Source organism: Argentina silus (genome assembly GCF_951799395.1).
Source record: "Argentina silus genome assembly, chromosome: 2".
NCBI classification, from domain to species: Eukaryota; Metazoa; Chordata; class Actinopteri; order Argentiniformes; family Argentinidae; genus Argentina; species Argentina silus.
The window spans coordinates 21336159-21359856 of NC_139656.1; the positions used below are offsets into that span (position 1 = coordinate 21336159).

At 37.6% G+C, this 23698-nt stretch overlaps 2 protein-coding genes across 2 annotated transcripts; both read right to left on the reverse strand.

The window, feature by feature from the left end:
• Positions 1–300: 300 nt before the first annotated feature.
• Positions 301–6761, reverse strand: rnf167 (ring finger protein 167). Its single transcript, XM_083665028.1, has 10 exons — positions 6487–6761; positions 5999–6156; positions 5782–5859; positions 5527–5664; positions 5310–5397; positions 5028–5115; positions 4425–4530; positions 2778–2871; positions 2406–2486; positions 301–2149 (listed from the first exon to the last, which is right to left on the reverse strand). The coding sequence occupies exons 2-10, from the start codon at positions 6101–6103 to the stop codon at positions 1722–1724; spliced, it is 1206 nt and encodes a 401-aa protein (XP_083521154.1). The 5' UTR covers positions 6104–6156; positions 6487–6761; the 3' UTR covers positions 301–1721.
• A 15422-nt stretch (positions 6762–22183) lies between these two features.
• LOC310801208 (olfactory receptor 52E4-like) lies at positions 22184–23008 on the reverse strand (the record flags this gene model as incomplete). Its single annotated transcript, XM_083665203.1, has 1 exon — positions 22184–23008. One exon carries the CDS (start codon positions 23006–23008, stop codon positions 22184–22186), a length of 825 nt encoding a protein of 274 aa, XP_083521329.1.
• Between the last annotated feature and the right edge of the window lie 690 nt (positions 23009–23698).

A 23698-nucleotide genomic window follows, 5' to 3' on the forward strand; every position in this document is an offset into this window, starting at 1 on the left:
TTTTGATGACATTTAAGTTATTGATGGTTTAGTGTTGATCAATTCTGACAGACATTTAGGCCAATTCTGACTCAAACATAGTACAAAATTGGTGGACAGTGGTCCATATCATGTTTAACAAACAGTTGAATACTTATTTCTAGGATGGCAATGTATAGACAGTCAAGACAATTTATGACAAAAGCAATAGATTAATTGCAGAAATTGAGACTAAAGTACATTTGTAACATACAGTACTTCATCTAGGCATCCCCCTAATCCACAGAAACACACCATGGAGAGCAACTTGATGTATGAGTATATGGTCATATATATATATATATATAATGTACAATGCATGTTTGCCTGCCCCGATATAAGTGTGCCTAACATGTAAAAAAAAAAAAAAAAAAAAAAGACTACACAAAAAAAAAGCAAGTTCAATGATTAACAGTCCCTTAAGAATCACATATCATCATTATCCTGTTAATTAGTATTTTAACTTGTATAGGTAGACAAATGCAGATGTGAATTATGAGATACGTTTGACCAAACAGTATACAGAATTGTGCTAATGATTTGCTCAATTCCAACACTCAATTATGTTATCATTGGAGTCATTTAGTATGAAAGTGTAACAAATGTCAATTAAGTATGTCGAAAAAAGATCTTAAAACATGCATGTTGAACAATCCTCAAAGCCAATATTTTGGTGAAATAAAAAAACTTCATTAACATCTTAAAACATTAAAACACTGAGTGAACCCTGAATGTGAATTTTCCAGTTTGTTCAACTTCTTCATAAAGCAGATGATATCACTTTTTAGACAGACGATATGAGCTACATCGATACAACACTAAATGCTTCAACATCATTCAAAACTTGTAACATTGTATCATAGAGGAGGTTGTAGAAGAATTACACTGGAGAGTGAATGTGGACATCATAACAGGAGTACAAGTAGACTACCAATATTTAGTGGTTCTTTGGGAAACCACATACAACAATTCTCCACAATTGACATGTCCTGATTACGAGTTGATCCATAGCAATTTAGTCATCCATTGGAGAAAGAAAAACTCCCAAGACATAAATCAAGAAACTGAATCAGTTACAGGGATGCATACAAGGCACACTAGCATCAGATCCAAGCGATCTCAATCGTGTGACAGCTCTGTACAGTAGTTTCCCTGAATTGCTGAGTTTCTACCCAATCATCACTACAAAAAATCCACTGCCCAAAGGTTGACATGCTACATTTATTCATTCTACAATCTCAGGGATTATTCCCTTATTTTTATTAAAAACAAAATAAAAAATAAGAATTCTGGGGCATGTCAAATAGTGCATTGACAGTATTAAAACCAAATACCAAGACTACCTGGCAGTCGATACATGTTGTGCAAACAGTCATTCAAACGGTGGGGTGAGGGTTTAGAGAACAAATATTTAATTTGGCTCTATATAAACATCTTTGAGATAGAAATATTGAATTATTAACTCATGTATTTGTACTCAAATGAACAGGCTTTCTGTCCATCAGAATTGGGTAAAATAATGTAAAAATCTGTTCTATGTAACCAAAGTGACAATAGTGTTCTAAAGAGTCCATGGCTGAGAAACTCCAGAACCACAGCTCCACAAACCATTTAAACTTTTAGTGTGACAATAACACACCTGGTGACAGACAGACCCTTTTCAGCTAGCACAAAGTAATTTAATCACAGCTACCTCCAGGCTCTCAGACCCCCACTGCTCCCCTCCCAATAAGCTGGGCAGTGTCATCGTCTGAGGGATGGGTGTCCTCCCCCTCCTCCTCAGTTTCAGAGTCTGTGTCCTCCTGGGGGGAGTAGTAGCCCTCATAGCCCAGGATGGCTGGATTGCAGTGGGCCGGGGAGCCTAGGCACTGGGCGGTGGTTACTGTGGTGACAGTGGCTGAGTAGGCTCCTGGACTGCCAGAGGGGGATCCTGGGTTGGAGGAGCGGAGCAGGGGGGTGCGCTCAGTGTCAGCCTCACCTTCTGCTCCCTCCTCCATTCTACCTCTTGCCCCCTCATCCTCAGACTCAGACTCTGAGTACTCTGGGTTGGGCCGGGTGACGCGTTGTTTGCAGACAGGGCATGTCTTCTTAGTCTGGGTAAGCCAGGGGTCCACACACTTGCTGTGATATGCTGAAAAGATGGGAAATAAAACAGTTACGGCAACCACAATGTCTAGGAACTGTGAACACAAACATGGATGAGAAAGGGAATATACTTGGTAGCTAGATTAAATATGAATTTGAAGAAGTGGATCCAAGTCTGAAATCAAAGTAAGGAGGACACAAGAACTCATAAAATGTTCAGTTATCACAAAAGGCTAATGTATTTGAAGAGTACCATAAAGTATAAAAAAATCACCACTCCCAAACATCACACTCATAATTACCGTGTGAACAAGGCAAAACTCGCAGTTTGTCTCCCTGTTCATACTCATCCAGGCAAATTGCACACACATCATATTCATCACCTGAGAGAAGAATAAAAAGTTATATTAATTCTGGTGAGACATGTAAAACATTTTGAAACAAACACAAATATACAAACAAACAATTTGTTTTACCACGTACTGTAGCTACACTGGTGGGACCCACTTAATAACTGATTAAGAATTCTCTTTTAGACAACACAAACAATGCAACTTTACACTGACCTAAATTCAAACAAGAGAAGTGAGCAGATAATGGCAAAAGTAGTAGCTTGTTCACCAAAATGGTGTGTAGTGGATATAATATAATGGTATGTAAGTGGATATTTTTACCTTTACTGAACTTGTGAATGGGGATCCTCTTCAGCTGCTCCTTGGTGAGCCTATTTTTCCTCATCCTTTTTCTATACTGCACACAGCGCACAATCTAAACCAAAACAAGACAGGATATAAAGAGACATGATAACACAATGTTCCACACTTATTTGAGTATAAAACTGTTACGTGTGCTTAATGTGTGAATTTCTACTGCTAGATTTTCGTTCTTTCACGCACACAATATTGACTCGGAAACACTGATTTTATAGATTAGATTAGATTAGATTCAACTTTATTGTCATTGTGCAGAGTACAAGTACAGAGACAACGAAATGCAGTTGTTACTATCTCACGACTTTTCAACAAGACCATATACTGTCATTTCATCTATTGCTATTTTATTTTAGCTTATACTATAGCCCCTTTTAGCCCTACTAGCTAACCACCAGCAGCATTGAAACATCCCATATTAGCAGTTCAGCACATTTTTTGGCATTTCTCGTACTGTTACACAAAATACCATACAGTTCAGTAAATATAAAGACATAACTCGAAATAAATAATGACATTAATCCGATTGGTATTTGACCATTTATTTGTGCAAAATGTGCAGTGATGGAGTTGTTGTCGCTTATTACAGACAGCTGTCAATAGATTAAAAAGTCGGATAGTAGCTGGTCTCATGATTTTTTTAGTGAATCTGAATCCTTTGTCCCTAGACCTAATCTTTTTTCAGAGCATGACTCAGAGTCCTCGAGCATGATGTCCAGGAGGCAAATGCGATCCATCCCTTTAGATTCGAGCCAAAAGCCTGGATGTTTGTGGAACTGCAATCACTTTACAAGCGTGTTTTTTAAATGTTTTTTTTTTAATCACTTTACCAGGACTGTCCGGCTGACCCTGTTGTCATTCCAACACAGCATGAGTAGATTGACTATTAATATTATACATAGTGGAGATTGTGGGTTATTATAGTGATTATAGTCTTGGAGATGGCCTTCTCCTCTTGACATCAAAGCTGCAATGTATTGTTGGTATGAGTTTTTGATAAAGTAATTCAAATCACAAAAACAGAAGTGTATAATCTTTTTATGTTTGTGTATGTCATTTGCATACAGACAGTTTAGATGGAATATCATCAATCTACAAGTGCTCGGGAAACTGACCCCTGTCTGATAACCCGCAAATAACTATGGGAATGATCAAAAGTAGCCCGGCTAAAATGTTACCATGGTTACAATGGGTCAGACGAGCCTCAAATCATTCATGACTATTTAACAAAACAATAAATCATTTTCAAGTTTCTTTTGAGCAAATGTCTTAGTTACATAGTATGACTATCAAAGTATAGTAGAGTATTGAAGTTGAACAGGTAGTTTAGATGACACTTGTCATACGCAATACAATACAATGCTGCTAGATGCTGAAGCAACCTCACAGCCTCAAGGTTAAGGGCCCAAAATGAAGGACATCCTATTGCATGGCCTATCCCATGTTCAACGTTTTGGAGACAGCCCCATGTGAAAGCATATTAACAACTGTCCTTGTGGGTATTACAAATCAAAACTATTGCACACAGGCATAGCAGGAACACAGAAATGAGAGAGAGAAAAAGAGAGAAACACACAAAGCTAGGGACTGTCATTCTACAGCGGCACTTACCAGGATGATAACCATAACAAGGATGATCATGCCCACAACTCCAGTGAAGGGGATGAGATAGTACGAGAGAGGGAAGGCAAACTCCGGCTGGAGGATCACATAGGCCCTGCATAACAAATACAGAACCATCAGCTTTCGTATGGGGGAATTGTTCAAATAGCTGACCATCTCCGAATCACTGACTTCCACGAGTAAGAGCAACAGGAGTGCCAGACTCAACACAGTCTCCAACATGGTGATAATGTCCATATACGACCAAACACTCAGGAGGGTAGACATCATGTTTTTCAAAGCTAAGAATATGACTGAATCTCAGTGCAAATGCAACCTATAAAAGGCTCTGTCTTCGCCATGGTGCAGAGACAATAAGATCTGTCCATGCTGAATGGTTACATTGGCAGCCATAATAAATCTGAATTTCTATAGGTAAATCTAAAGCCCAATCTGACATCATTGTGAATGGTATTTTGCAGTCTCTGTGATGTCCCAGTTAGTATGTTGTCATGGAAATTAAGTTTGACAAAAAGAACTGTAGTGTCATAATGTGAGCTTTTAAAGCCAAGTGTGTGCAATCAGTCATAATGTGTGCAGTCATCTACTCACCCTCGTTCAGGAATTATGTTCCTGAGAATTTGGGAGGCATAGTAGCTGGTAAACACTGAAGGAATCCCAATCTCATTTGCAATGGTGTCTACACGAACACAAAGACAAACAGACCTGTACTCAGCATTACTGCACTCATCACCTGTACTCATCATTTGCTTGTTGTTTTGCAAAGTGTGAAGAGACAAAACAACTGCAATGACTCAGCTAGAACCTCTGCTAAACTGATCATGTTTTTAAAAAATGACTAAAGCAAAGGCAGTTAAGAAGATGGATCCTCACCATTGCTGAAGTTCATGTTGAGCAGAGTGTCTGAGTACATGTTGTGAATGATGGCTGCACTGAATCCTGCTTGCTGAGCATGCAGCACCTGCATTATAGTTTAGTGCAGAATAAGCAGAGGGAATTTACATCCTGAATATGGTGTGAGAAATACACTGTTGCATTCAAACTGAGTCTGAACATCACATTTTTCACCCAGGAAGACGCACACACTGACCTTTATATCAAAATTGCAGTCATAGCGGCGGATAAGGACTATGAATTTTGTGACGTTGGCATCTCTAGATGCGGGTAATGGTGGAGGGGGTTCTATAGGAGTACAGCCATTGAGTGGATGCGATTCAACCAACATACCCTGGAGGACATCAGGAAAGAAGAGACCATTTGTCAATTTTTTAGCACAGCATAAACATTTAAAAATAAATGTTGCTCTTTTTTGTGCTCCCTTCTCCCCCATCTCCCACTCTCTCACCATAAGTCCCTCTCTGGGGAGCTCAGATCCAAACCTGGCAGGAAGATCCTCAAACATGGAGGTCATGTTGCTATAATGCTACCAGAAAGAAAATAGTGTTAACATCAACGAAAGCATTAATCTGCAATTTCATCGTTACAGCGAACTTAATGGCAAACATCTGAGATCACATGCACAACAAAATCAGAGTAAAAGCAACGGTCACCGGGGCACTCACAGCATAGATGTATGCCTGTGCAGGTAAGGGAGCCAGTGTGCAACAGAGAGCCAAAGTCAGGACGCACAGTCGGGCGTCCATGCACCACACACCCAAGCACAGCATGTTGCCTATCTGGTGTACTGTGTGGGGGCAGGTAGCTGGGTCGTTTTATGTACCTGAACATAAAATGAACAAACAAAATATCGATTAACGTTACTCAAAAGCATTAGCTATCATGACAAAATTAGTACAACACCAATCCACACGAACACATAAGTCCAAGATATAACGTTAGTTGGCTAATAGCTACCTATCAACGTTAGCTAGCTATTTGCGTTAGCTAAGCTAGTTAACAGTTACCTAACAAACGACTATTAACTCACACCGCGGGCTAGGTAGCTAGTTAATGATAATTTCCGCAGATAGCTACAATTAATCAGTCCATTATTGTTCAGTGCAATGATGACAGCTACGCTATGAATCGTTTTTGGTTGTGTTCTTCTTACCTTGTTGTTGTTGTTGTTTTTCGGTCTCGGTCTTCCTTATTCCGGTTAGCTTGATTCCCGAAGTAAGCTACCTTGTCAGCTAGCTATGGTTTTGAGAACCAGTGAACCACGTACGCTAGCTAGCTAATTAACAAAGCTATACGAGTATACATAACAATTATCTGGAGTTAGAGTTCTTGTTGAGAGTAATACATGTTCAGTGTAGGTCAGCGTTATGTAGTTCTACCATTTTCGAGGGTTGACTTATAAAATAAATAGCTAGCGAGCTAGGGCAATCAAATGCATTTCCTGATTTCTTCTTCTTTTCGAATTTCCGGTAGACTGGGTCTATTTAGATGCAATGCTGGTCCCTGCAGGTGTACATACACTCTACAGTCCAGTAGATATTATAAGATCGAAGAATACATAGTTAATTCACGAGCGCTGTTTTTGTCCCAAAAAGCGCTTTCTAAAATCGAGTGTCTAGAGGTGACTCAGGCCTCTTCAAATAGAGAGCACATGCAAACACCACAACTAGTGTCCGACACTGTAAGTGCATTTCGTGGGGTATATTAGCACATACACGTATACACTCTGTATTATTAGCCTACATCTTGCTTCTAATCTTTAACTATTTGTATTGTTTTCACTGACTGTACTTTTGTTTTACTTTTTAATTATCTATCTATTCTAAGCGCTGTAGAATGCATTATTATTATTACATTAGGGAGGACGTTGTTGTTTTGAACTGAATTTTACCTCGGTGGCTAGAGGTGGCAGATTTCCAACAAAATCTTATAACAACCCAAACGCAATTGGTACCAGAAGTGCCTGCATGTCCCTCATTCCAACCTGCATAATAAGGGACTGGTTCATATCACGTTCCTGGGCCAATAATATGTTGTGACCTGAACTAGTGTCAGTCAAACACGACAATATATTTGTAATATAGTTGTGCAACAAAAATATTAACATTTTGTAAGTTAAAGCTCTAATAAACTACATTTCACTTGAGGCCGCGTCGTTCTGATGCTGATTTTCCGCTGGTACATAGCACATGCCTGTTCACCATGACCTTCCTCCAACATGGTTAAGTGATAGTTCACTTTTTTACACCTTAGTCAGACGGTACTTTACCCTGAAAGTAGTCCATGGGCCAGGAGAAACTGTAATCCATGGTTGAGAGTGGTTTAAATAGCCACTACAAACATCAGCTAAGTTTAACTACCGCTCACAAAAAAATGAATGGGATCAAGATTCAAAGTTCAACATTGCATGACCAAATCAACTCAAAATAACTTTCGGACTTGTTTGGTAGTTACTTTGAGGTGATTTGACCACAAATGTTGAACTTTGCCTCTTGATCCCATTCACACCCATTGATTGTTTTCTGGCTGAAGGCCAGAATGGTCTTTGTGCACCTGATGGCACTTGACCTGTCATTAACACGCCTCTATTGCCGCTACTCCTCCCACCTGAGCACAGATGAGACAGCGCTTCAGCACTGTGGTTAATACGCCTGCGTTTGGACATACGTCCGTTTTGCGCCGGCTGAAAATAGAGCCCTCTAACTGATATGAAACTGATAAATTGCCAATCTTGGGGTTATGATTTGAAAAAACTATAGCGCCAACTTTTACAAACTGAAATTGCCAATGCGCGTGTATTTGACAATAGCGTTACTTTGTCGTTACCGAGCCCCCAAAGACACCAATGTTCTGGATAGATTAATTAGTTCTGGATAGATTAATTAGTTTGAAAGCAGCTTTTTTTCCTGATATTTGTACTTTTGAAATTGGTTTTCTATGTTTTTTTATTGTGAACTTTAAAATACTACTGTTATTTAGTCTTTTAAAGTTACTATATAGAAATTCCGACCAATGGGGGAGCTCTTGAGCTTGGTGGATCTCATAAATAGACAGACATATTGTCAGGAAATTATGAGAGTATAAGGCTGTACTTCAAATCAATCTTTACATATTCAGGATTATCCAAAGTTAGCAGGCTTGAGTTATCGCCAAATTCAGGTTCAGGCTTCCTCGATGTCACAAACACGGATTCTGATTCAACACCTACCGCTAATTCAAGCCAGACTTAAGGTGGTGTTGCCCCTCAGTTGATAGGCTACGTTCAGCAAATGAAACACTGTTGTCAATGCAGAAAGCACTGACTCTGTACCACATTTTCATTGTTGCCGAAATCAATGAACGTCAGCTAATTTAGCCTGCTTGAATCCTTGCTTCATAGTATACCCCTCTGGTTGGACAGACATGGGCACACACCCCACACCCATGAGCGAAAGCTTATTCAGCAAAAGTTGCTTAGCCTTTTAAAATAAGAACTGTGTGGGGTAATGGCATTAACATTTACAGTTGAAATAAAGATTCTTGACTACTCCTCTAGACATCACTCAAGTCCTGAGATCAAAACTACCAAGAGGCAATGCAACTTATTGAAAGGAGTGTAATGTAATCCTCACAACTGTCAGCTAATATGCTATCAGGAAAGAAGCAAGTATGAGGGAGTCTTGGTGATGTGTCATTAGAGGCTTCATTAGATTATTAGATGCCAATGAGGTCATTGCTAGCAAGTACTCAATAAACAACTCATATAGGGAACATTTCACTTGCAATCATGCTCCTTCAGGACCATGGTACGTAAAGAGACATATGACAAACTTTAGTACACTGTTATAACCTGCATTCTGTTGTGTTGTTGAATGAGGTATTTCGTTAATATGCTGTATCTAAATCAATAATAAACTTCCTCTCTAATTGTTAGTGCAACCCTTGGCACAACCTGAATAAACATCTTTACATAAAAGCATTTGTAATGTTTTTGTGTTTGAAATTGGATGATAGACCTATTTACTAGTTACTGCAGTAAAAGTAGACATACACTCACTGAACACTTTATTAGGAACACTATACTAATACTGGGTAGGACCTCCTTTTGCTCATAAAACAGCCTCAATTCTTTGTGGCATTGATTCTACATGATGTTGGAAACATTCCTTTGAGATTCTGGTCAATGATGACATGATTGCATCACACAATTCCTGCTGATATTTTAGGTGCACTTTCAAGCTGTGAATCTCCCGTTCTACCACATCCCAAAGGTGTTCTATTGGATTCAGATCCGGTGACTGGGAAGGCCACTGAAGAACACTCTCATTGTCATGTTCATGAAACCAGTTTGAGACTAAACGAGTTTGCTGTGTGACATGGTGCATTATCATGCTGGAAGTAGCCATCAATGTAACCCACAATGTTCAAATAAGCTGTGGCATTCAAGCGATGATTGATTGGTATTAACGGGCCCAAAATGTGCCAAGATAACATTCCCCACACCATTACACCACCTCCACCATGAGAAGGTGTACAGGTGTTCCTAATAAAGTGTTCAGTGAGTGTACATTTAGGACTCCAAACACAAACAAACTATAAGGCACAACAAGGACAGGTGTTGAAAATCCAATAGAAATTATTGTTCCGGGGTGCTCAAGTGGCGTAGCACACTAAGGCGCATACCATATCATCGCAAGGTCCCTGGTTCGATTCCGGCCATCGACATATCCTGCATGTCATCCCTCCTCTCTCTCACCCATCCTTCCTGTCAATCTCTACTATCTCTATCCCAATAAAGCAGAAATGCCCTAAAAACATATTTAAAAAATAATAATAATTATTGTTCCTAAATTTTACAAAATGCTGTTACTACTGTGGAGAGGAAGATAAATTGTACAGTTCTTGCTACAGAAATACACCTCTGATACAATTATATAATTTTGCCATCTTTAATATGGAGAATTATTTCAAAGTTAAACTCAAACTAAAATACCACTTGTCAGAGAAATTATTGTTTCAAAACTGTCAAATTGCCTACATTAATCACTGCAGTTTAGGGTGTAGTAATTGGCAAACTTCAACAAATAAATATAACGATAGTTAAAGACAGTAATGACAGGTAATCTGTAATGGTCGAGCGGAGAGACATTGGAAGGAATGACCAAAAAAAAGTGATGATAATGTCTTCATTCACATGATATGCTCCACAGTAAAACAAAAAGACACATATTTCAGGAATTTGTCAGGAAGTTGTCATAAGAAATGAGAAACACAGCACCTGAAAAGATGAAAAATAAATGCATTACTGTCTGGTTACGTATCAAGTTCATATATTCAAAACATGTCCCTTTATGAAATTAAGTCATCACATATGAAAATGTTGATATACAGTGGATACACTTACAGAAATCCCTTTCCACAGCCCAGTGGTCCAAAGAAAAGCTCTGTTGGCAGGCAAACCTTTCGACACACTCCACTTAGGCTGGGGCAAGACCAGGGAAATACTGCAGCCTCATTTTCCGCAACTGTAACAAAAGGGAGAAAAAAGTCATTGTATTTTCTACATTATGTTTTAAAGTCTGAAACAATAAAAAAAGCAATATATTAATCATACTATAGATGCAAATAGTATTGTAATGTTAATGCACAGATATCACCATCTGAGATATTTTCATAAAACATGTGGGCAAAAATTGAATCGAGACTTACAATTAAGGGATAAGAAAACCAGGAGCACCAAGACCAGCACACGTTGACAAGGCATTCTTGCTTCTGATGTTGCCACACCAATGATGTTGACCAAAACTGTAGCTTTTGCCAAGGTCAGTTCCTTATGTGGGTCTCAAGGGAGGAGTGACTTTAATAAGGAATGTCATGGTCACTGTGAGAAAAGCTAGGAATAGAATTATGTGGATCCTTGAATAGACATGTTGTTCCTAATCACATTTAGTGAACTGCTTCACTGCTGAACTCATGATGAAGTGGCATCACGGGATATGAGTCTCTGCAAATAATCAGAGCAACAATTGTTTTCACCTGATCTCAAACTAATGTTGGTCCATATGTTAACAATTTCCCTGAAAGGAGTGTCTTTACTATATGAGTCTTGACTAGTCCAGTGTTGAGGACAACAATTATACTACAACAATCATACTATTAGACTTGATTATGTTTTATTCTCAATGGTTTTTGACGTAGGTATTTTTGTTGTTTTCAGGAATCAACAATACTGTATAAATGTAACCTACCTAACCTACCTACCATAAATTGAGTAAAAAGGAAAGAGGTAAAGGGGGAGGGAAGTATATGAAAGGGAGAGGAGGGAGGGGAGAGGAGGGAGATAGAGTATTACTGTAAACAAGGCATTAACACCGGTACCGTAGCTATAGCAAAAAGTTTTGAATTACAGTTACATGACTGCAATGTGCATCATGTGCCCACATAATCACATTATCAACCAGCATAAATGATTGCCATCCGCTAATAAACATCACTCAATTATAGAATATAAATACACTATGTACTTAGGAACTAGGGTTATTTGAGACACTAGCACTGCTTCTAAGGGGAGGTTATTTGCACGATGGAGAACATTTTTGCAACTGTCGACTGCTTACAATTGTCGACTGCTTACACAATTTGTATGAAACTGAAGTTCACATGCCCACAGAAATCACATACATGTGCACAATAGAAATATTTTCAGCAAAACAGTTTGTAATTTCTCATTGCTTTCACGCAACATGAAAATGTTAAGCACTTTTTTTGCACACAACTCTCTACATAAGACACAAACATCTAGTTAACAAATAAAACTGAATTATTTCCTTACAGCATATAGCTATTTCTCCCATTATAGTGAATATCAACTCCATACATTGTAACTCTCAGTGCTCAACAGTTCAACTAACAAACACACTATATATATATATCATCAGTAATGTAACATGTGGCCTGGCAGACAGGAGAGAATAGATTACTGTAAATGTTTTTGTTGCCACTCTTTGTGTTCTACAGTAATGCAATTGTTGTTGTTGTAACTACCTGTTTGATTTTTAATATTTTAAATTAATTTGATTTATATTTATCTCAGAACTACCATAAACTTTATAGTACAACGTTTTTCTTACTGTTTTTCACCTGTATTTGTGTACCTGTATTTGTTTTCAAATACAGGTTGTCCAACCAGCAATGCATGGAATGGAATGAGGAATGGTGTCAAACATGTGTTACATTCCATGAATGTTACATTCCATGCATTACAATGAGCCCGTCTTCTGATTTCTATCTCCACCAGCCTCCACATCATGTATGTGACAAATTTTGAGAGTTATAGTACATTTTGCTAAATAAATGTGTTGTTTTGGCAAACTGTTTAAAGGTAGGGGAAGCTGGTGGAGGTAGAAATTGGAGGACAGGCTCATTGTAATGCATGGAATGGAATCAGGAATGCTGTCAAATGTGTGTTTGATACCATTCCTCATTCCATTTCATGCAATACAATATCATATCCGATTTCTACCTCCACCAGCTTACCCTGGTTTAGGGGAATGTGTTAACTGTTTTGAAAAGTTGAATACTGTTTCAAGAAATGGGTTTAAGCAATCAAGAAAAAAGAGTTTGCTCCAGCATTAAAGCGAATGTGTGTCATTTTTTCAGTAATTTCAAATAGTTATATATAATGTACCCCTTGACCTAGATTTTTGTGACTTATAAACACCTTAATGAGATTAGTACAACTCTAAGGTAGCATCTGGCTTTTGAGATGTCAGTTTTAAATTTTGTTCACATGTGCTCATAATCAGATTTTGAGCAAAACAAATTATGGAATACAACCTAAAGTCATGCAGACTGGCCTACATCCAATGTAATTCAATATGTGCCTGTGTACCTCCATGGGAAACCCAAATGATTCCCCTGAAACAGATTCCTAAAAGATTATGCTTTTTCTCTGATTCTGCAGTGTGGAGCACTTTTACAACTTGACAATCTGTATGAACATTACATATTTTTAAATCTGTAGGTTTTGAGAAGGTGTTTTATCGATGTCCTGATTGGTGTTAAGTTTATACCATATATAATGGGGTTGATACATGGAGGGATGACAATAAAAGCAACTGACATGAGTTGTCCTAATGCCTTAGGAAAATCTTCAGATCCAAACCGAGTATTAATGGCATAAAATATTGATAAAATGCTATAGTTTACTAGGCTATTAAATGAAGCAGACAAGTAGTCATACATTTATGGTGATTTTGTTTTGAACTCCTGCAAGCAGCAATAATTCAATCATAGGAGAAAACAACAAATATTACCTGTGCACTGAATAACACAAAGAAAAATCCATTGAAGGCAAATTGAACAATGTCCTCTTTGTAAGCACTCCTTTCTACTGCCCAGTTTTGGCAGTAGAGTCTGTCTATGTGTGATCCACAAAGAGGAAACCTGAGGGTCAATGAAATGGTCAATGCCATTGAACCGCAGGGAAACATCCAAATGAAAATAAGCATATTGCATATTGTTACACTTGTCATGACACACTGGTAATGTAGAGGTCGACATATTGCCATATACCTTTCAAGAGCTAGTTAATTCACATAACGCATTTGTCAGAACACACTCACTGAGAAAAATATACATATACATGGGCTCATATAGTGTTCGCTCTAGAATCACAATAACAATCAGGGTTATTGTGCAAATTGAGCAAAATTGTCAGAATAAATCCTGGAAGAGTAAAAGTAATATTATGATTCTATTTGTCTTAGATTCATTCACCCCTGACAGTGAAATTATTGCAATAGATGATATATTGTCAATTTCCCTCTCCATCTCTTGATTGTTTGATGCTGTAATAACCAATAAACCAAAAAGCTAAAATCATGGTTTGGTTCTTTCCCACCACAATGTGAAAATCATTTATTTATGCACCTTCTCCCAGACTCCGGAGCAGCAAGGAAGATCAGGTAACCTGATATGTTGCTACAGTATCTCCCAACAATTTTGCTATAAATCTAAACTTTTAAGGGTTGTTTTCTTGATAAACTGTCTCCCTGCTTACTTTTACTCCACACAATGCCATATTTTCTATGTTGTTTACTCAGAATGGTAGGCCTGCCAATTCCCAGTTGCTGAGGGCAGCTTTAAAATGTATATCTTAATTAGATAAAACAGATTTTTTGGTTTGTTCTTCTTCCCCACCCCATTGTTCGGTATAATAATTGAAAAATGCTAAATGAAATTATACTGTATGTATATAGAAATCTAGGAACTTCAGAAAACATGATACAGGTAAATGTCCATACTGTGTCCATACTGTTGTTTCAATATCTATATTTGACCATATTAACAACTTGATATGTACCAGTTACAGCAATATACAGTAGTAGAAATCAATCATATATGAATTTACATATATTCATATTACAGTAATTTAGTATTCATTCACACTGTTGTAATATCTCTTTTATATTGCTTTTCCATAATTTGTGGTTCATTTCAAACATAGCGAAACATTTTGCTGCTACAGTATGTAAAACCATGAGCAATTGTACATCTAACATACAGCGGCATCAAAAAGTATCCATTTCCATCCATACTTTTCATATTTGGTAGACTCAGTGACAAAGAGGCCAATGAAGGGGGTTCTGAGGGTTATACTGTATTTGACACTGGGCAGTAACTTTACAAACAGGCCAGCCACACCACATATAGCTATATAATATGATATAACATATGTCAGTACACGTAGGAAATCGTTTCAGGAGGAGCTAAGACAATGGAATTTGCCACCTAAAATACACATACCTTGACCTAAATGTCAACTTTAATCATTATGCAACAACATTGTGCAGCCTCAGGATGTCATATGTCAGCTAAAAAAGTACTAATGTAGGCCTTTGAAAAAAAAACATATACAAAAGATAGCTGTAGGGTTGTCTGGCCTATTAAAAAGGGTGAGATAATGCAAGCACAAAACACATTGAGAACTTTTCTTGAGGGAAATTCACCAAAGCCACTTAAGACAATAAAACTGAAAATGCTCCTAAATCTCCTTTAGGAGCCTATCTTGACAGTTCTTCTGGTCCCTCACTAAGACTGGACAGCTAAGCCCTAAAAAGTTAACCATTAGAAGCCCTTTCCCAGATTTCCTTCCATGAACATTTTAAAACAACAATTCTGACACTCCTATCAAAAGTTATGAAATGACACATTGAACAGAATTCTCATCAGTACATCATTGATACAGTATGTTATGGTCCCAAAATATCATTACTTTGTGCATTTAAGCTTCATACTGTATATTCTGATAGCAAGCCTCAATGTATTTCCTGGAATAGTCTCATGATGATGTGTTTTGTGTCAAGGAAGTAAATGTAATATTGCTATAATGAGGCTTGTATGTACAAAATAAGATTTAAAACATTTTTGAGACCACGGTAATGGAGGACTGATGAGAAATATACTACAAACTGATTATTGTTTTAAAATATTGATATCAATGTATACATGTTAAACATTTTAATGTGAATATCTGTAACTTAAAAGATTCAAAATATATTTTTGAGGTATGGTTTCCTATACCTAGATTATGCCCCTCAGTTTATACTGAACTGTACATACTGTAGCAACGTCATCCTGATTCTTGACTGAATCTTGTTCTCAGAGGCTGAAAACATACATATAACACTTATGTTATGATATAAGAGTGTAACTGATCTGATTCTATTATTCCTTAAAAAGAAAAAATCCAAGGGACAGTCGAAATTATAGATACAATGTTGTGAACCTTTCACAAAAAGAAAAATCACCTTAATATAAATTGCACTGTTCACTTAAATGAAAATACAGTATTTGGAGGCACATGTGTGAAACCATTTTTGGCACACTTTATTTTTGAGGTGCTGCTGCGTATTAGTAAAGGGCACATACAGTACTATATTTTTTATTAAAAGCATATTTTTGTCTTATTGAAAGTAATTTCACAGGTTTGAGATGATATGAGAGTATGTAACTTAAGAGATAGACTTTAACATGGTGAAATATACTTTAAAACTAGATATTGTTATCCTAATTCTGACTGTGTGGATATTCTGGATGATGTACCTTATGGGATTACACTGACATACTAGTGCATGAATAAACATGTTTATTAGAAGTCATTAGTCCACTCTGTATTTCCATCCCCTTGAAAGCAATTAAAAACCACACACTGATGAGACCTAAACAACACTCAGGCCAAATTGAGCACTCGGTTAACAGTATCTAGAGGATAGGGTGAGCAGATGAGGACAGAGCAGTAATGACCTCCCATCAGACAACACTGTTGTGCACGAGTCATGCCCTCTGTCTACTTCATGACTTTGGCTTACCTTCTTCCTAAGTCATTTAGTGATAGCTCTGAAATTTACATTTAATAATATTTTTTAAGCAAATGACAGCCGATGGAGTGTTTATTTTTGGGTTACAGAAAAGTATTATGTTATAAATCTGTTTAGGTTGCATGTGGAAGCACAACACTATTGACTGACAAGTTATTTGGAGAGACTAGAGAGATAAAAATTTAGTTTTTCATGTACATTTAACATAAAAGGGGCAATTGGGGTTGACACAGTACATCGATTTAAATTAATGATATACTGTATAGCCATTTATTCTTGAAGAATATAACTAATAAATGCCTCATGAGCATAATTCAACTGTCTTACCCCATCAGCACCAAAAATTTGTTTGTAAGCAAACATTGTATAGTTTCAAAACATGGTTAAAACTGTAATTTGTATCTCATGGATGGTCGGTCCATCCATAGCTCCTTTTATGAATTTGCTGTTTACCGACATGATGACAAGATTTGATTTCCCTGCTTTATCTAAGGCTGAGGTACAGGAATATGCATGTTTCTCGCAATCACACATTGAATTTGCACCCCTGGGCTATCAAGTATCTACGGAAGCAAAATAGGCACATTGTAAAACTTGGCTGTAGTTTCTACAGTAAAACACTAAGATACACAGTACAGTACCATACATATGTTTTACAATACAGTACATTTACTGTAATGTTTTAAACCTAACATTACTCAGACTATCAGGGAGAAACTTAACACAGACGGCAGGACTACTTGAACCAACAACCCTGTTAGACCATACAGCAGAGGAACCAACAGTGAAAGCCCATGGACAACATCTCAATAGGTATAATGGTAAGATGCAGCATCATTAACACAGGAATTACATTTATCCACAATCCTCTTCTCCTAATATACCACTTTGGCTATGGCTATGCTAGAGGAATGTGGGTAATTCCAATTCCTGTGTTCATGTTGCTGCTGTATTTTACTTGCCATTATACCTACCAGGATATTGTTCGGCGGTTTTCACTTTGGTTCCTCTGCTGTATGTTCCATCACTTTTGGTGGGCTTATTGGTTCAAGAACCATCTATGATAAGTGTAGTGAAATGTATCAGACCGAAATTCTTTACATTGATATAATGACATGTAACTGCTCAGCTGTTGATGTTATTGGCTTGAGTAAAGCTTTGCAGTATTAAGTCATGTCTGTCCTCCATGACAACCCTCACACTATAAGCCAGTCAGCAGACAATTGTGGGCCAGATCTGGTCTTGTCGTGACACTTGTGGCGGCACTTGTGGCGGAGAGCCGGAAAATGCAAGTATTATATGGGCCAGACCTGATCCAAATTATGGGTGGCCAGCCCTGGGTGAGTGTTGGCATTTTGCTTATGGGCCGGCTCTGTGATGTGATATCTGGCCCTGATACAGTATGTCCTCTAGTTACTGGGCCATTTTTTGTTTAAATGTAGGGGACCAGTTCTGAGTGAGAGTTGACATTTTGCTCATGAGCCAGCTCTGGGATGTGATATCTGGCCCTGATACATTCTTGTCAATTCTGGGCCACATTTGGTTTAAATGTGGGGGACCAGTAGAGGGTGACAGTTGGAACTTTGCTTATGGGCAATTGATCTTCCCTGCACCATATTACTATTCTACACATTCAGTGGCTTTGGTGTGCTTGTTTTCCCTTGCAAATATCCAGTTTTCTTGTAAAGGAGTGTATCCTGTCTGGCAGCTGTGTGTTGGTGCCCTGCAACTGGAGATTCAACTCATTAAGCTTGTCGAACATGTCACTCAGATAGGCCAGTTTCTTGAGGAACTCTTCATCTATAAAATTGTTTCCTCCTCCAGGAAGATTCTGATCTCATCTCTCAGCAAACACCCTGGACAGCACCGCGAGAGAGCCATCGGGCTGTGAAAAAGCACAGCAGTGTACTCTGCGCCCATCTCCGCACACAATGCGGAAAAAGGGCGAGTTTTCATCGGTCTTGTTTTGATGTAGTTGACCACATTGACGACATCTGTCAAAACATCGTTCAACTCAGGACTCAGCTGTTTGGATGCGAGCGCCTCACGGTGTATGATGCAGTGCGTCCACTCAGCTCTCGGTGCGACGCGCTTGATCAGAGCCTTTCTTTTAGACACTGACAAGAATTTATCCATGTTTTTCTCTGAGTGGATAGCTAAGCTAACAATTCATACAAAAATTAAATTGTAACCTAGCAACAGTGACTGTGTTTGTTTACAGCTCTTGTGTGCAACATATTTCAATATATTTCCGCCTGGGCGTTTTTGTACATTCGGCGTTGGGATTTTTTCCCCACTACAGGACACTTAATTTCTCTCTCCCATCCCATCTCCCTGCGCCGTCCCCGTCCCCCCCACACTTTGTAAAACACTTTGTAAGCCCAAAAGGTTTCTTCTGGAGCTTATTTTTATAGTGCTTATTCTTATTATTCCAATTCTTTTTCGGCATGCTGCTCTTCCTCAAAGTATTCGATTTTTCAGCATGCTGCTCCTCCTACAGCTTTGAAGCTATTCACACCAATCCAATTTTAAAACATGTTGAGAGGTCTAACTTGAGTTGCTTACATGTAGATGTTTTAAAACTCTCTTTCAATATGGTGCAATGTTGGAACTTAGGCCAACATTCTGAGAGCCCCATTGTTACTGCAACTGCTATGGAACTTTCAGAACTCTTGAATAAAAACAACAGGAGACCTGCAGAACACATTCTTAGAATTCTATCCCACTGAAACCACTCTCAACCACTAAACCAACCAACTCTACCACTCAACCAACCGACTCTACCCACTCCAATGGACTACCCCAGGCGCATTCTATCTATCTATCTATCTATCTATCTATCTATCTATCTATCTATCTGTCTGTCTGTCTGTCTGTCTGTCTGTCTGTCTATTTGTCTATATGTCTGTCTGTCTGTCTGTCTGTCTGTCTGTCTGTCTGTCTGTCTGTCTGTCTGTCTGTCTCTTTCTATGACCTTCTAACATACTCTCACTTCATATCTTTCCAGCCATATCTCTATCTAACCTTTCAACTACCTAGCATCATCCTTTCTTCCTTTCATCAGTCACTACTGCTTCAGCCTGTATACAGTAATCCATACTGATTAACCTCTTAATTGTATTTATCCATCTATACCTCTCCTCTCTCATCTATCATTCATACATCCATCCAACCAACCCACCAAACCGTCTTTAACTTTATCCACTACCATATTACCTCTCATCTATCTGTCCATCTATCATCTATCTATCTTTCCCTCATCTATCTAACTTCATATGTCTTATCTATCTACAGTATTTATCTACCGATCTATATAACTTTCTCATCTATCTATCTATATATCATCAATCAATTTATCCATCCAACCAACCAAGCAAGCCCACAAAGTCTCTTCTGGAACTTCTTTTTCAGTTTCTCATATTATTGTGTTCTTTTTGGAACCTTTTGGGACTAATTTGCAAAGGTTTAAACATACAGTAACGTGTATTATTAGCTTTCTTTTATTTATTTTATTTTATTTTGCTTAAAAATAATTGTATTGTACTGTACTATAGGCAAGATATAGTAACGAGCTGGCAACCGACTACAGACAATTATTATCATTATTACTTATGGGCAGAGACTTCCATTCAGCAGGAACTGCCCTTGTCTGTTTCAGCATTTCATGATGCTGTGCAGTGTACATTTTTGATGAGCTACGTATAAGATGCTACAAGCTGGTGGTCAACTTTTGTTCACTCACAAATCCATTACAGTGAGACAATACTTTCAGTGATTTGCAATGTTTTGAGCAGACAAAAAGAAGTTGGTTTTTTTACAGGGTTTTGTTCTTTATTTCATGATTATTGCGAAATAAAATCATAAATGCACTTCCCATAAATACCAGTGTCTTAAATATTGTTCCTTTTCAAACAATCAGAACTTACATTTTCATGGAGTTTGCTCTGGCAACAGGCCCACCATTACTGGTGGCATTTTGCAATGGGGTAGGGATGTGAACTCTAAGTTGTATCTTTTAGATTCTCATAATGTGTCGATTCATTTTAGAAAAATACATTGTTAGGGAACAAGGACTACCTGAATAATTTGTAAACAAACAGATTACAGGGTGCTGTGGGATTTAGACACTCAACATACAGAAGTTGTTTTGTGTCAATTTTGAACTAGTTAAGAATTCTTGTTCTAAAACATCTCAAATTAGTATTGTGGGTCTTGCGTTAATTGCTTTCCTTATGCTTCCTCAGCTACTCATGATTATTTTCTCATATGCACAAATATTCAAAGTCTGTCTGCAATTATCGAAAGAGTCTCAGGTAAAAGCTCTTAAAACGTGCATCCCTCATTTAATGTCAGTAGTGAACTACTCTTTAGGTAGTTTTTTTGAGATTCTTCAAAGTAGATTTGACTTGAGTCACACTCCTTATGAAGCTCGGATCTTCATGTCTCTACACTTCGGATTGACTCCACCACTCATAAACCCTGCAATTTATGGAATGGGCACTCAAGCCATTAGATGACATGTTTTGAAAATATGCTGTGCACATAACAGGTTGGCACCAAAGCAATAACATTTGCATTTAACACAGTTTCACTGTCAACATAGATACATTGCATACTCTGATCTTTTTGGTGTTCTAATCATATAGTAATAAAAAAAAATTATAGGGTCTCTGATTTGCATAGGAATTAATTACACTGTGTGGATTAGGATGTACTTCTTGCATTAAGATGGACTCAATTCAACTTAATAAGTGATTTGTTGATGACATTTTTGCATTTTAACTAATCTTATGAGTGTCATAGAAAAGATCTGACTTACTGTATGTACAGTACATGAGGTATTTCTGTATTTCAATTTTAATAAATTTACGGAAATTTCTAAAAAACAGTTTTCGCTTTGTCATTCTGGGGTATTGTGTGTGGATTGATGGCAAATTGTTTTCATTTAATCAATTTAGATTTTTTTAATCAATAAATTGAGTCTATAACACAACAAAATGTGGAAAAAGTGAAGGGGTTTGAGTACTTCCCAAAGGCACTGTAACAATCATGGAGACAAACTGTAGGGCTAAAATGATGAAACCTCTCCTAGTGTGTAGCCTAGGGTACTAAAAATGGACAACGGTTATTAATTCATAGCGTACTGATTGAGGCAAATGTATGTTGAAAGGTCACTGGATAAAACCCATATGCTTTTTGACTGCAATTTAGCAATATACAGTATGGATTGCATGGTGTATACAGCTTATTGGGCCACAAAATCAATTGATTAATACAACGCCAGATCCTAAAAGTCATTTTATTTAATTCCTGTATTTCTTTCTATAATAGATATTTCACCCCACCCCAACAAACTAAAGATTTTCTACCTGGTATTTAAGGAAAGATTGCATTATTGCTCACAATTAAATATAAAAATAAATCAATGGTGTCAGACACAACATGTGAATCCTGTCTACAGTTTCTACTGTTCATGCCTGACTGGCAACGCTACCTCTCTCTCTGTGCAAATTCTGAATCTGTCACGATATATATTAACTTAAATCTTTTAAACAATATTCTCTGGACCTCTGTAAGCTTTAAGCCATATATAATGGGGTTGAATATAGGCGGGATAACAAGAATTTGAACTTGGAGAACATTCCGAAGATTCCTTGGAAAATCCACCGCACCAAATCGACTAAACATCATGTCAAAAAGTATAGCTATTGTAAAGTTGATCAAGGAGAACAAATGTGGCAGACAAGTTTGCATGAATTTCATCTTGACCTCCTTAGATTTCCTACATGCATTTATCAATCTCTGATATGAAAACATAATGCAAGCAGCATGTGCCATGAACACAAAGATAACAATGAACCCATATATCTTGTTAATGACTGTTGGTACACAGGATAACTTCACTATGGACCAATTGTCACAAAAGAGTTTATCAATGTTGAAACTACACAGCGGAAGTCTGGTTGCTAACACTATTCCTGTGGACATTGCAATTAAAGGAAAAGTCCAAGCGTACAAGATAGATTTTGCAGTTGTTTTGGCAGTCATAATAGTATGATATTCCAAGGGTCTGCAAATAGCCACATATCGGTCATAAGCCATTATGACTAAAGTTGTGTACTCACACATATATGAGGTGTATATGACAAGAATTTGGATGAAACATCCTCTATAAGATATAACATGTGAGTTTGAAAGTAAATTATACATAAATGTTGGGTAAAACCCAGTAGTTCCATACAGTCCATTAATGCACAAATTACACAAGAAAATATACATGGGCTCATGGAGAGATTTCTCAAAAACAACAGTCATGACAATGGTGAGATTAAGAAAAAATTGCAAGAAGTAAACAGTACATGCAAGGCCACAGTACATGTATTCACTTCCTTTTAAATCCCTCATTCCAGTCAAATTGAACACGATTTCGTATGATATGTTGCCCATCAAGACGATCTCTCACATAAAAAGGAAAAGGAAAAGCTAATGAAAACAAACAATGTTACATTTCATTCTTACTCTTACTCTTAGATAGCATTCTTTAACATAGCTGGGTGAGTCAGTCAGACACAGAACCTAATACCTTATATCAGAACCTAATTTCAGAATCAGAATAAGTAGAACACAATAAATAAACAATAATAACATATTTACATAACATCTCTCTTAGAACCAGATGTTCAGTTAAAAGTGAAACAAAGTATATGGAGGAAAGGTCTTATGTGTAGAGTCAACTGTTTCAGTAGAAACTCTCTACTAAACTCCTACTGTACGACACCCTGTACTTATACTGTATCACTCCTGTCTCAGTTGGAATTAATTAGTCTTTGGGGGTATTTCACTATTCTTGAGAGGAATGACAAAAATACATTCTCAGTAGCATGGTTCTTGCTGCAAAATAGAAATCAGCAATTCTCCCAAGATCAATATGATCAATTCCCTCCATGCAAGTGAATGCATGAAATGCACCACTCAGTCAAAGATTGTACATGTAACTATTACTGA

Coding starts and splice junctions, on each gene's coding strand:
- rnf167 (XM_083665028.1), bottom strand. CDS start 6,103: ATGCTGTGCTTGGGTGTGTGGTGCATGGACGCCCGACTGTGCGTCCTG. Junction 5,116..5,309: donor CAACATGAACTTCAGCAATG/GTGAGGATCCAT, acceptor GTGTTCGTGTAG/ACACCATTGCAAATGAGATT. Junction 4,531..5,027: donor AACATAATTCCTGAACGAGG/GTGAGTAGATGA, acceptor TTTGTTATGCAG/GGCCTATGTGATCCTCCAGC.